Source organism: Myzus persicae, unplaced genomic scaffold (assembly GCF_001856785.1).
Source record: "Myzus persicae strain clone G006 unplaced genomic scaffold, MPER_G0061.0, whole genome shotgun sequence".
Lineage (NCBI taxonomy): Eukaryota > Metazoa > Arthropoda > Insecta > Hemiptera > Aphididae > Myzus > Myzus persicae.
Window position 1 is genome coordinate 610,650 of NW_019104155.1, and position 14,147 is coordinate 624,796.

Consider the following 14,147-nt stretch of genomic DNA (forward strand, 5'->3'; position numbering starts at 1 on the left):
CATTTGAGGGAAATGTGCGTCAAACTTTTGTTCTGAAAATTATTATTTTATTGATATTTACACTTTACTTAGGCACCATTATAATAATAATATGTAAATCTTATTTTATACAATTCGATTACATACTTCGAACGGCATAGTAGTTATGTCTTCAATATTGTGAAATGATTAAAATCATTTATTTATCATACCATAATAATGGCGTAAGTAGCCATGTCGATACGTTAGTGAATACTACACTCGTTAAGAGGAAGAAAAAAATAGATCGACCGGTATTAGTTTAAATCGCACCATTATAATACCATACCATCATAGCCGTGTACAATAATAACATTTATCCTTTTATCAACTGTCAACTGTGGCGACGTCGTTCATTGGTTTTAAACGAAAACGCTAATCTGCACAAAACAATGGATAAAAAAAATGTGTGTTTGTGTCTACGAGAGTTCATAAATTGAACTCTACAAACGTAAACATTGAACGAAGTTATAAAGTAGTGTTGTGTCCTATTAGGTATATATTACACTCACCCAGACCGTATTATTGTTTATCGTAATAACAAACGTCGGAATCAGTATTTATTATAAATAAATATTCTATATTGACCAACTTTACAACTTTGTCTGGCAAAGTATTGAACCACATCGAAGAGTTATCGCGTGTTATCGATATTCATGAGTGATGCGGTGAAAAAGAAGTGTTTTCATTGGTCCATCCTTGTAACGGTCGTTCGATAATAACACGCATCCCTCATCCACTTTCAAGATGACTCTATGTTTCATATTTTTACAAGCTATATAATATAATCATACCGTATGCTATTATAAGTTAAAAATATATAGCCAATAAAGTATACATAAACATAAATACTCTTGTCCTACCAACCCATTGTTTAAAAAAATAATAAAAATCCAATTGTTTGATTTAAAATGTACACAATAAACACAGTATTTTGGGTCGTATATCTTATATTATACAGTAATATAATAATGTCTTTGACCAATGGAATTATTTGCTATTTTGTCCTACATAAATAATGGTCGATTTATTTTTAGGCTTATTATTTTATGGTATATAAAAACAACGGAAGTTAGGCACTTCGGAAATAATTATAAGACACAATTACATCGAAAGCCAACCGACCGAACGGAGAAAAGAGTACCAATTCCAAACGGGTGGCATGAAAAAAGACGAAAGTTAAATAAAAAATAAATATACAATTGAAATAATCTGCAAAGGAATCGATCATACTTTTATTTCCTTTTTTAAATACCCCAATTTTGTTCTATTGAACGACTGAGGGTTAAATAATTAATACAATGACACTAATATTACAAAACACGGGTCTCTATAACCAGAAATAAATAATAACATGTAATTATAATGCTATGTATATATATATATAACAGTTAAAATACTAGGTGATTCAAAATGTAATTTTACTGTTTTTATCGTTTTAACTTTTTGAATGGCAATATACATTTTAGATTAATATTCTGAAGCAGAATATCATTCATAAAGAATCAAATTTCGAACTAGTGAATCATAAGTTATAAGTTTCGATGGGCACTAGTTAGCAGTTACTCCACTCGGAGTAACACCCCAATTATTGTGATAACCGATTTTTTGTTAAGCATCGATTTTATCTTAACAGGGAAAGAGTAGTAGACCAACATTTTGCGAGGTTCCAACAAACACTCATTTAAACTTTAAATCACTCTCAAGCATAGAGTTTTGCATTAATTAAAATTGTTTAATTTGCACTAAAATTGACGAGAAAAATATCTTCACGTAATGTTTGAAAAAAAAATAGGTACCCATTAAATTTTAAAAAGATGACAAACAAAACCCACTCTAAAATATTTGAACCAATTATAAAATGTATAAATAATTTTAGATTTTCGAAAAACATTTTGCACACGTGTTTTTCTACATTGACAGATACTGCGATAAAACGATCGTAACACAAATATCGAATCATCTGATACGCATGCAAATATACAATACAGTCTAATACACGCACTGCCGTTCTGCGATTTTTAACTAATTTTTATTCATTTTTTTTGTTTCAGGTATGATGCGATACAGCGTGCCCACTTGCAGACCTCTGGGTGAAGAGGGCGATACGTGCAGACCTCACTCTGGCGACGTCCAACCGCAGAACGTCACCGTCACCTACCCCGACGGATCGTCGGCCGACCTGTACGTGCACACTATGGTGTGCCCTTGCGCCGCCGGACTTGAGTGCTCAGACGGTATGTCGTGCACCGGACTGGACGGAGCTGGCAAGCTGATGTTGCGCGAGGACTACACGGACGTGGACGACCTAAACCACCTGCGACGATGAGCACATGGCGATATCCCCGTCGCTTATCTATAATTATTTTTATTATTATTATTATTAATTATTATTATTTTATTGCTATATTGTTTTCACCACTGGCGTAACACTAAAAACGATTACTGTAATATCACTGTTATAATTAATACGTGCTTACTGTTTTTATAATACTTAAATACACGGCCACACGAGTCCTAGATATACTATACAGTCTATACTGCAGTGCAATTGACACGTATAATAGGCGCACACTCCAGATCATCCGATACTTTGTTTGGAAAACTTCTATAGTGATTTTTACTTTCAATATTTAATTAGTTAATCATATCATTGGTCGTCATTTTTGTGATCTATTTCTTTGTATTTACTTTGGCCTTTGAAAACGTATTTTTGATTTTTTTAAGAAAAATGACATTAGCAAATCTTACAAATTTTAAATTTCAGTTTGCAAATTAAAATTTAAAAAAAAATGTTTGATGTGCGAGTGATTGTATGACTCAAACCCGACACCCTGGGGGGGGGGGGGGAGCATGTTGAGCATGACTGTCAGTATTTTTGTACTTATATAGCTCCTCCGAACGAGAGGTTTGCACACCCTACGACTACTCTACTTCACGGCTATAATTTAGCATATATATCTCGTGGCATAATTATTCATAAACACTATTGGAATAATTTTTATTATATTAATATGTTTCCCAATTTTATAAAATATCTGATTGCTCCAAAGGATGGTATCGATAAAATCAAATTTTCCGTGTTCCTACCTACAAAAGTTCAAACGCTAACATTCCTAAACGAATCGGAAACATTTTTTTTGCAGTCTTGATACAATAATGTTATCCATTACTTTAGACATAATGTTATTATTGTAATAGTGTTCCACCGTGTGTAACCGGACGCGGTAACCGTAATACGTTGTAATTACAATAGGTACGTGTACGTATTTAGACGATAAAACGTTGCGATAATAATATAATATGTACAGGTATAATTAGTAATTACACGTGTCATGTGAACACCAAACGTGCTGTAGAACCCGTCACCGTCTACAGCGACACGTTTTGACGATTTGACGGATGCGTCAAACAACAAATTCATATTATTATAATAACTCACAGTACAGGTTAATATATTTTAATTGGTACGAGTATAAAAATAATAACTGTAATTTTTCAACAACACAACTCGCGCATAATAATATTCGTTTTTCACGTATCGCGAATCATAGTGTGTGATGGTTCTATGGATTTCCGCAATGTGACCATATGATTTCGATCCGTGTTTACCTGTAATTTGTAGTGTCATAAACGTATTCCGCTGTGTACGCACACTTCAAGTCTATAACCATCAAAATATAATACATCTTATTATATTTTATAATTAATGCTACAATGTTTAAAGTATTTTCGTGTGCACGATCGGCGCAACACACACTGCAGCATCGCATGCAGTTGCACCATTGCCAGTCGTAAATAATTCTTAATGATTGTTTTGTTTTTCAATGTGTATTAATTATATTTTACTATTATATACCTACTAGTAACTGAAGACGACGGGTGATTACCTCCATCGTCTATTTATTATTATTAGTATGTTTATGAGTATGTATTATGTTTGTTCGCACTTTACGGTCTGTAAAACCGATTTTTTTTTTTTTTTTTTTAATAGCATATAAATATAATATTATTATACCCATTATAATGTGTATAGTGTTATATAATACCCAACGAACAAAAAGCGTTTCGTCTTGTCGTCCTTTCCGTTTGCCATCCACCTCTGCACGAGCGTTCCTCTTCCTTTTTTTTTACGCGTTTGCTCGCCAAACTCGACCGGGTCCACGAATACGACTTTTTTATGGATCCGGTGCGACGGCTGTACGGCGGTGAAATGCAATATTATATTACTATTATTATTATCATCATTATTATAGTCTACAGAAAATGCCGCGTTGGAAACTCTAAACATTTATGTGTCCGGAGAACAAGTCGTTATTATTATTGTAATAATGTAATATTGCTTAAAACATGCAATAATATGTACTGTGTAAAAAGGTATAGGTGTACGTGTAATCTACGGCGCTCGTGGATTTTAGTATTTCTTTTTACGATACAATTTGAATAATACGATTTGCCACATCGCAACAGTTAGTGCGAATGCGAGGAGATGAGTATACTGTTGTATTATCAAGATTTAAAATATAATAGTAAATGGTTTGTAGATGTCACGACCCACGGTAAAAATCAGCCGTACATCCACATCTAGTTTATTGGTTTTTGGATGATTTTTAACATGCAATCCAATAGCTTTTTTGATTTTCTCACGGGGGCGGACGAAAATAAGAAAGTTTAAAAAAAAAACAATAACAACTTTGGGTGAAAGATATTTCAGTCTTAATCGCATCATTCGTGAACTAAGATGCATACATTTGGCAGCTTACGACGATCTCAACGAACATGTGCTGCTTGAAAATATAGTTCGGGAACACATTTTATGATTGTGTAGTGTGTGGAGATCAATCGTTTTATTTGTACAGTGTGACTTACCGGGCCGATAAGTCTTTCAGAGCCCCGTTTCATCGTTTTTATTAGAAATTTTAGTTGGTAAATTACCCACCAATACATATCAATATACACGACTAGGTACTGTTCGAACGATCATCACGGAGAATCGAAAACTTGGTTTCACACCTTACGTTACACATAATCTAGAAATGTTGATTTGGCTTATGGGGATGAGCGCGTGTAACAAAAAGGGTGATTGAGAACCAGGCCAGGCCAAATCATTGATTAAATATTGAACTTGAAATTCTGAGAAACGCAGTTCCGTGTTCAATAAGGTATTATTCGAAATCGTTGTATTTCTGAACTCATATTTCCATTAAATCTATTTTAAATATGTATGTACAAGCTGAAATATCCTTCATAACTGTTTTAAGTATTTACACACACATTTCCAAAATCGGCGAACAAAGTGCAACAGGAACATAAACCATAAATGTGCAAGAGTATTTGTTTTTGTTTTGATATACATTTCATAACAATTTAAAAGTTGTAATATTTGAAAATATAAATAATCAAAGCTCTTTTTACGGAATACAAATAGCAGCGTAGTTAACACGTATTATTATTTTTTGATTAACTATGACTTCTGCACCTGCTGTCAAGTTATCAACAATGCATTTTATTAGTATTTTAACTCTGTTGAAAAAAACAACAACAAAATGTTGTATAAATTATTTAACAAACTAACTAACTTAATTAAAAAATTAAAAAATGTATTTATTATAACATTTTTATTTTATTTATTTAAACATATTTAATAATACAGTTATTTAATAATCATTAAAGTTAATTTACTTATTCTCAGTGTAAGAGTATTAATTGAGCAAAATCAGGGGAATGAGTATAAATAACATAATTATGTATTCAAAATAGATTATTTCTAAATTTCAATTTACTTTAATTTTAGTAATAACAATTTGTAATTAGAAAAAAAATTGTTTCTACAAAAACTGTAAAATATTTTCTATGGGATTTTAAATTTAATGTAGAAATTATGACGTAGCTAACATGACAAGAATGTTTTGTACTACCAAACTATTCATGGCTAATTGTATACAATTTTAATTAATTGATTTCTTACTTGAAAATTGTTGAGCATTCGCATTAAAAATAATTGTTTTGGACGAAAAATATGAAAAAACAACATTATGAAACATTAATCAATGGTTCGTTCAAAACAAAAAAATTATAAAAAGTATGATTATTATTTAATGGTAATTTAAATATTTTTCTTATTCCGACGATTTTAAATTTCCTACAGATTTGTATATTGCACTATATTATTCATTATGATAAGTAAATCGAATAAATATTTTTAAAAAAAGGAGTAATCAAAAATTATTTATGTCTCAGAATTTTCGAATAGTTTCAAAATTCACAATGGCAGGAAGTAAGTCTCAATAGAATTTGGGAATATTCCAATTTTATGAACAAGATAATCTTACAGCCAAGAAATCTATTGGATAGATTATAAGTTGATTGCTAAGGTTGTGCAACCCACAATTTCGGGGTCATGACGATCGATCATTTAAAAGTAATGACTAATGAATAATTTTAACACTAAACCTATTATTATTTTTATCTTATTTTATCTTTTTTTATTTTACATTTTAATAATTAAGACAAAGAGTAATGTTGTACATTTTGTTCGTACGGATTTTGTTTTGATACTATTTTCATTCAAACAGAATATTAATAATAAAGAAATAAAACCTTATATATTGACACATACATTTTCAAAAATTATCGAAGAAAAATTGAAGTTCGGTAGATGTGTTCAAAATGGCAAAAATGACCTATTAGGATTGTTCAATTCTATAACTTTGTGTAACATAAACACTTCACTTAATTTCTTTCCAACAAATTCGTAAAAAATGTGATCTGATAATTTCTACACTTATCACATAGTAGTTAAAATATAAATTAAAAAATATAATATAAGCGTGGATATTAGAGAGGTTATTTTTACATATTATGTAAATGAGAATAACAATAACTGTGCGTTTAGGTATACACTTGTTTTTATCTAAATACTCCGATTTATTTTTTCCCATGAGTAAAATATGCAAGTAATATAAATAATAAAACCGAAAATAGTTTTTGGTAAAGGATTTTATTGATTTTTAAATTTATATTTGGTATTCACCTATTTAGCTACAATCAGCGGACAATGCTACTCTGCAGTGACAAAGTGCAGGTCAAATGTGTTCTTATAGTTTCATACATCGTGTTAATTATTGCAGAAATTTTAACATATTGCATACGCATCAGTAAGTACAAGAATGCGGATAATTATATGACGTGTTATAGTATTCTACGGGACAAAATGTGATGATGAATATTTCTCAAAGTTTGTGGAAATATTATTTTTCAGCCAGTAAAATATTATTGTTACCGCATTCGTCTTATCCGTGAAGGTATTGGCGTATCACATTTTTATTTTGACGGCTTGAAACACGCGCTCGTGTCTACCGAACAAAAAGATTCGTTTTATTAAAATTACAACACAAATATGTATTGCAGGGTATTTTTTCAAACGTAGCGATTTAAGACTCTCGTTAAAAAGTATTACAGCCGAAAAAAATATTACTGTTCACAAGACCATAAGTAACGTATAAGGCAAACGAAAGTTATATAAACGTCGACCGCGATTATAATACCTATAGATCGTCGTCATTATATGATCGCATACATACGTACAGGAGATAAGTTTGTTTCGGAAATCAAATAAAAAAATAAAAAAAATGGAATAATATATTGAAATTATTGAACAACAAAATTCATTCTTATAAAACGAAAACAATATTATAAAATACCAATAATAATGGTGAAACAAAAAACCGTTCAAGTATATCAAATATTAATACTCACCGTATTTTCAACATGTGTACAAATGGTAGTACAAATACAATTTCGGTGGTGTATAAAAAGTATATTTCCAAATTTTATCGCGTTGTATACATATTGTGCAGTGTGCACCTGATCTTATTATTATTATTTTAAGTGTAACCATATTGCCGTATCAAAAACAGGAAAGAAAACTGAATGGAATTATTCGAAACTCCATAACAATACAATTTTGGAAGTAAATAAAACTCATTTTTCTGCGTTGCTTAAATTCAAAAGAGAATTGTGATACGTTTGTGAAACGGGATAATAATGCTCGTATATATATTATTGTCATTTGAGACATTATTAAATTTGATTATATCCTTCAACCGTTATTATTATTTTTTGAAAATCTAGAGATTCTCAAATAGTTCCTACTTTTCTAGTAAAATTGATCAAGTATTTAAATTTAATGCTAGACTTAAAATTAATAAAGTTTTTTGTGTATAATTTATCATGTTACAAGGATTAATAATTTAATTATTGCATAACTTTCTCAATGTAATATTTACAGTTCAGACATTCATGTATTTAATGTTGCTACATATTATCCTGTGCAATAAAATAAAAAAGAAATGTGTGATGAAGTAGATAAGTATTTAACAATGATGAATAAAAAGCCAGCAGGTACGTATGTATAAGACTACATTGTTTTTTTTCGAAATAGTTTTCAATGACTGAAATTAAAGCTACGCTTTAAAACGATTGTGATCTATGCTCTATGGTATCTAGTTTAAAATAATTACATAATTTTCTAAATAATTTAATTTTGCATAGATCACTTGAAAGTAATAGTAAGTAATAAATGTTGTAAAGTTATAATAATTGTATCTAGCTGTAATAAAATATGTATAACATTAAAATTAATCACATATTTCATTGTTATTTAAACGTTGAAATGCTCATATTATACTAGTAGGTATAAATTATCGTATATCTACTTCTAGAAAATCTTCGATACAAATTAGTTATTTCTATGTTAACTAACGTTAATATAGTTAATAATCGACCAATACAGTATTTCGATTCTGAGCATCCAGAGCGAGAAACTGGTGTCCACCCAATAGTCGCTTTATTGATGTAATTTCGGTTGCCTATAATATACGCCGGTAAAATATCTTATCGGTAAGATCGATATGTAAACAATATAATAACATGATATTATTATGAAAAAATATTCTCACATTGTTTTTAACCGCAAATGGTTGTATGTGAGCAAAAAATGAGTGATTACAATAATTATAATAATACAAATTATTATTATTGTTGTTATTTTATGCATATTTGAAACGCGCAAAAAAACAACGCATGCGTATTCTCCCAATTTATTGTTGTCTACATACCTACACAGGTCATGCGGGTCATCACTCGCCGCAAAAAAGGCAGCAGTTTACTGCCGGATCCACGTGATTATGAAGGTCGTTTTGAAAGTCGAAAAAAACGGGTTTTGAAAAGTAAATATCATTTCGGTATGTCCAACAAAAAGAACCACAACGCTGCACGAATAACACAATTAAATAACGTCGTAATCTTCAAGATCATTCAATTTCAAACAATTTTTCCCGACGTATATTTTATTTTATATTTTATTTGGATTAAGGCTTCAATTACTAAGGTCATTAGCCTGTTACCGATGAACGGTTGGTTGGAACACGTTTGTATGCGGCCAGGACGTGTCTGCTGAAAACCCGGGAGGTCACCCATCCGAGTCCTAGCAACAACGGCTGGTACGTAAACTCAGAGCGGTAAAGTTCGTACTGTTTGTAATGTTTATTGAACTTCTTAATATACGAATATTTGTCAGCACCAATCACCCGAATGTAATATTTAGAAAAGAGATTTTCAGCTAGGAAATAATATTCGACCCGAAAACAATTCATCCGGTCAATCAATTATTCGAGTGTTTCATGTCATATTTGTGTTGTAGTTTGTTTGGCACGCGATTTTACAGGGATATTAATACATTATTGGCAGTAGTAATAAGACGGCAGGGATGTGAGGAAAAAGTAAAGCATTTGACATTTATTCAAAAATATTTCAGTGACTGAATTTATTTCATGGGATCATGTAATATCATATATTATGCTACAACAATCAAGTGGTTACACAGCATTACCGGGCTTCGTAATTTGAATTTCGATATGAAACTACCTATTTCATCTCCCGACGATAGACGTACGTATTCATTCTGGAATACATGGTTATATTATACTCGTATAATATTGTGTTATATTATACTATTATTATTGAGACCGAAGCTACCAAAGTGCACAAATAAAACCCTTATTAATATATAGATAACGTCTTGTGAAGAAGTCGGAGATTTTTCATCATCTTCTTCATTATTATTATTATAAAACGGTAATACTGCAAAGCAGGAGTATTGAATTAGATGTCAGAGATTCAATGATTTTATTGCGCAGTATATAATTAATATATACGTCGCCATGTTATCACGGTGTGTATAAAATATCAGAATCTAGTGAGGTTCTCTGTAATTTGGGTTTATTTTTCTCATGCTAATAATATATGTAGTATTATGTTGATGAGCTTTTGATTCGGTCGACGAGCGTACAACATTGTAATAATATATTATTAAAAACTGGCAGTTAAAATTATATTATTAGACCATATTATCTTGTTTATTATATTACGAACACGTCAACAATTAAAAGTTAATGATTTCGAATAAAATATCGAAATATCGGAGTCGTTGTGTTCAGATGAAGGACGACATTAATATTACTAGATATTGTATTTGACTTAAACTGTACATTGTTATTAAGACGGTTTTCACATTGAATAACGTATGACTTGGTAATGTTAAATTTTTCTCTCGGAATCTTATCGGCATAGTATTATCATGACGTGTGATTGTAATATTTTTCTAATTAACAGTTAATATGTGTTGTATCTATGTATAATATTATATACAGGATGATTTTTTAAGCACTCTCACCCTATTTTTGTGTTTAAATCTTGCGTGTATTCAAATTCTGATTTTTAGAATTTTTAAATCAACTTAAAAATCATATTTTTGAATGCTTAAGTAATTTAAGTAAATGTGGGGGCTAAACGCTTTGAATTACAATAAACATATATTAAAATGGCATTGTCTCACTATTCTGTAATAATAATAAATATCTAAATAAGTTTATTAAAATAATGATAATAATCGGAGCTGTATGATTTATATTTTGTTTATTTTTCGTTATTATGGAAATTTTGTGTTGCGAGCATAATTTTGTTACACATTTTTCGGCGTTGTAACCACCGTAAAGAAGTTTCACTTCTAAAGATAGTAATTAGTGATTCCTATTTATTGGTAGGTAGGTTATAAAAAACGTACAGTGATTGCATTGTTACGATAATATCATTTTATCAAGAATAGCAAGAGTTATACTATTCAAATATGTAACAAGAGTGACTTTAGAGAAAAAATAAAATTATAATATAGTGTTTGATTTTTTTACTCGACGTCTAGTATTGGTTGGTCATTTTCTGTTAAAAAAATGATTTCCTTTAGTTCAAGGCGATAACAACACTAAAAGTCAATTACTTAATAAAATCGAATTAATTGTCGTACAGTCTTTTTAGATTTTTCACTCTTTAAATATCAAATTACTACATTTATATGCTGCACCGGAATACTTTTTTCAAGGTTTTCCAAAATTTTTGGATGATGAACCAGTTTTTTTTGGATTTATAATCATTAAAAGTTTTGTTGAGATAAGTGGTGTATTATAATTGCTATGGGGAATAGTCCACAAAATTGAGATGTAATACTTAAATCGTCAGTACCTTCATTTTAACAAGATTTTAAAAATATAAATGGATATTCAATATATAAATGTTTGAAATACTCAGAAGTATGACATTGTTTGATTTCAGATAGTTAAAGTAAATTATAAGGCTGCACCCTTGAAAAGAATGTCGGGAACCTAAAAAAATATTCATTTAAATATCTATTTATTTATTATTATTTTTTTGTCGACAGCGCAAAATCCGATCGGCACGATGAGTGTCTACTGTCCGAAAAACCACTTCGGTTTTTAAATAATTATAATATCACTTCTAGACGGCGGCTTCCTGGCAAGTGGTCGAAGATTTTCGTTGAGGAGTTTAAAATACCGAGCAGCGATCGTCTATACACACCGTGGGAATCGTCACGTGTGTAAATCGTGTATTGTGTATATTATTTTATACGTACTGGGTTTTACCCATATATCTATATAATATCGTACAGAGCGTGTGCGGAGTGGATTTTTTTGGCTGTGTGAACTTCAGCACGTGTTGTCATTCCAGTAACGGTTAGGTTAGGTTGATCGTGTCTGTAAGTCTGTAAACTAAACGGTTTTTTGCCATCCAGTGGCGGACAGCAACGGTATGATTATCATAATCAGTGTCGAAATATTAATTATTTAAATCGTATTATCGTATCTATAGTAATTATAAACAATATGAACATAATACATTATGAATAAACAAATTTTACTGGGCTTAGAACCATATTCACATGAACGTGTTCGTCGAAGAAAGTTTCTGTCGTTACCCATCGTCTAATATCGATGCTATAATATTATAACACAGAAGTTGTATGTCTTAAAATATTTAGTTAAAAATGAAAACAATTGTGATCAAAAGCGGTTTCAAATTAGTTATATACTAGTCACTAGATATGGTATTAAATTATCTTTATAATTAGTAACAAAATCAACATAAAACGATTTTCAAATAATTTTATAGTTGGCATTATAATATTCATCCCAAAACAATTTTTACTAACTGTATTAGTTTCCTACATTGTCTTATGTTGTTCAGAGTAATTTGAGTAACTCGCACAATATCTAACTAATATTTCAGCTCCACTCAAACGCTCCCTAACTCATCACGGAGTGACAGTTTGAGATGCAGCGGTGAACCTAACTACCAAATTAGTATGCTTCGGCAAGGACGTGTCTCGCACGTTTTCGTCATTAAAGGTAATCTTTTAAAAAATTTCCATTGATATCTAAGGCTTTGAGAAAAGTAGTTGCAAACTCGTGTCTTATCTCCTCGTCAAAGTGCCTATTCAAACTTAGACTTTTCAGTTTTATTCGGTGCCTGAGAACTCTCCACTCACTATTTGTATCACTTTATCGCTGGCTGGCGTTATCTTGGCATAAGATACATATTTTGGGGGGTTACGTGAAAGGACGCTTGTTTAATCAACCAATGCCTCATAATGTGGGACAATTAAAAACGAGCTAGAACTATAGCAATCATATTTCAAACTATCACTCCCGATATGTTAGTGATGGCTTTAGATTAACAAGACAATAGGATGAATATTGGTTACGTTGTATTTTAGGAAGGGGGACATTGAGCAACTCGATAATAAGTGCAAGGAATAAAAATTATTTTCAGATTTATATTTTTGACAAATCTCTTTGGAACTCTGATATTCGTTTTGTTACACATTGAATGCGAATTCAATATGCAATCGTATTCTAAAAAAGTCTGCAGGACACGTTTTTGATCGAATACGACCGTCTATTTTTTGGAATCATCCGACATCCATCAGTGATCTTATGCTATTGTTGGTGTTTTTTCGTTTTCGCTTATCACTTATCGATGTATTTGAAACTATAAACAAAATACGAAAAACCGTTCCACTTGGTATTTCAGTGCTTTCAGTAGACTGTAAAGTGTTATTCAATCATATAATATATTTATATTATATATATATATAGCCATATAGGTACCCATACATTGTAAAATATATAAATGTATGTAGATGTCGGATCCATAAAATTGTATTTTTTTTTTTATTTTTTTTCTAGAGCGCACAATACGCTGTGCACAAACTCAATAGGCTTAATGAACTGTCAGTGTGATCGTTATATACATACATTTTAGACTAACGCCGCCGCCGACGTCGTCGCATATGTCTGTCTGTATAATAACCTCTACTCAACCGTTGCCATTTTAACGATACATTCTGCAACTGTATTATTATAATGCCTCCTCTGATATATTTATATATTATAATATGTATTTATTATATACATTATATTCGCACGAACAATGCCTAAACGTATCGCGAAGAGAATTTTATGGCTTCAGTCTGTGGTACCTAAATCATAATATTATTTTTAAGTACACTGCTCTAATATTATATTAAAATACAGCTCATTTAATGCCCGACTGGATGGTTTTAACTTATAAAACTTTGGTCGTTTTGCAATGTGTTCATTCTTATGGTTTTACAAATCGTTAAAAAATATTTAAAAAATACGTTTACAGAGAACAGCTTGACTTGTCGCTGAGTTGTCGGCATACATATAGGGTACTTTTTTAAAATTTTAAATGTA

At 30.7% G+C, this 14,147-nt stretch overlaps 1 protein-coding gene across 1 annotated transcript in view; it reads left to right on the plus strand.

The window, feature by feature from the left end:
• LOC111039354 (astakine-like) overlaps positions 1-3,730 on the plus strand; it is a 44,259-nt gene extending 40,529 nt beyond the window's left edge. The window contains exon 3 of the mRNA XM_022322843.1: positions 2,073-3,730. Within this exon, the coding sequence (XP_022178535.1) occupies positions 2,073-2,347 (275 nt within the window). The 3' untranslated portion in view covers positions 2,348-3,730. The remainder of the gene's footprint in view (positions 1-2,072) is intronic.
• The last annotated feature ends 10,417 nt before the right edge of the window (positions 3,731-14,147 follow it).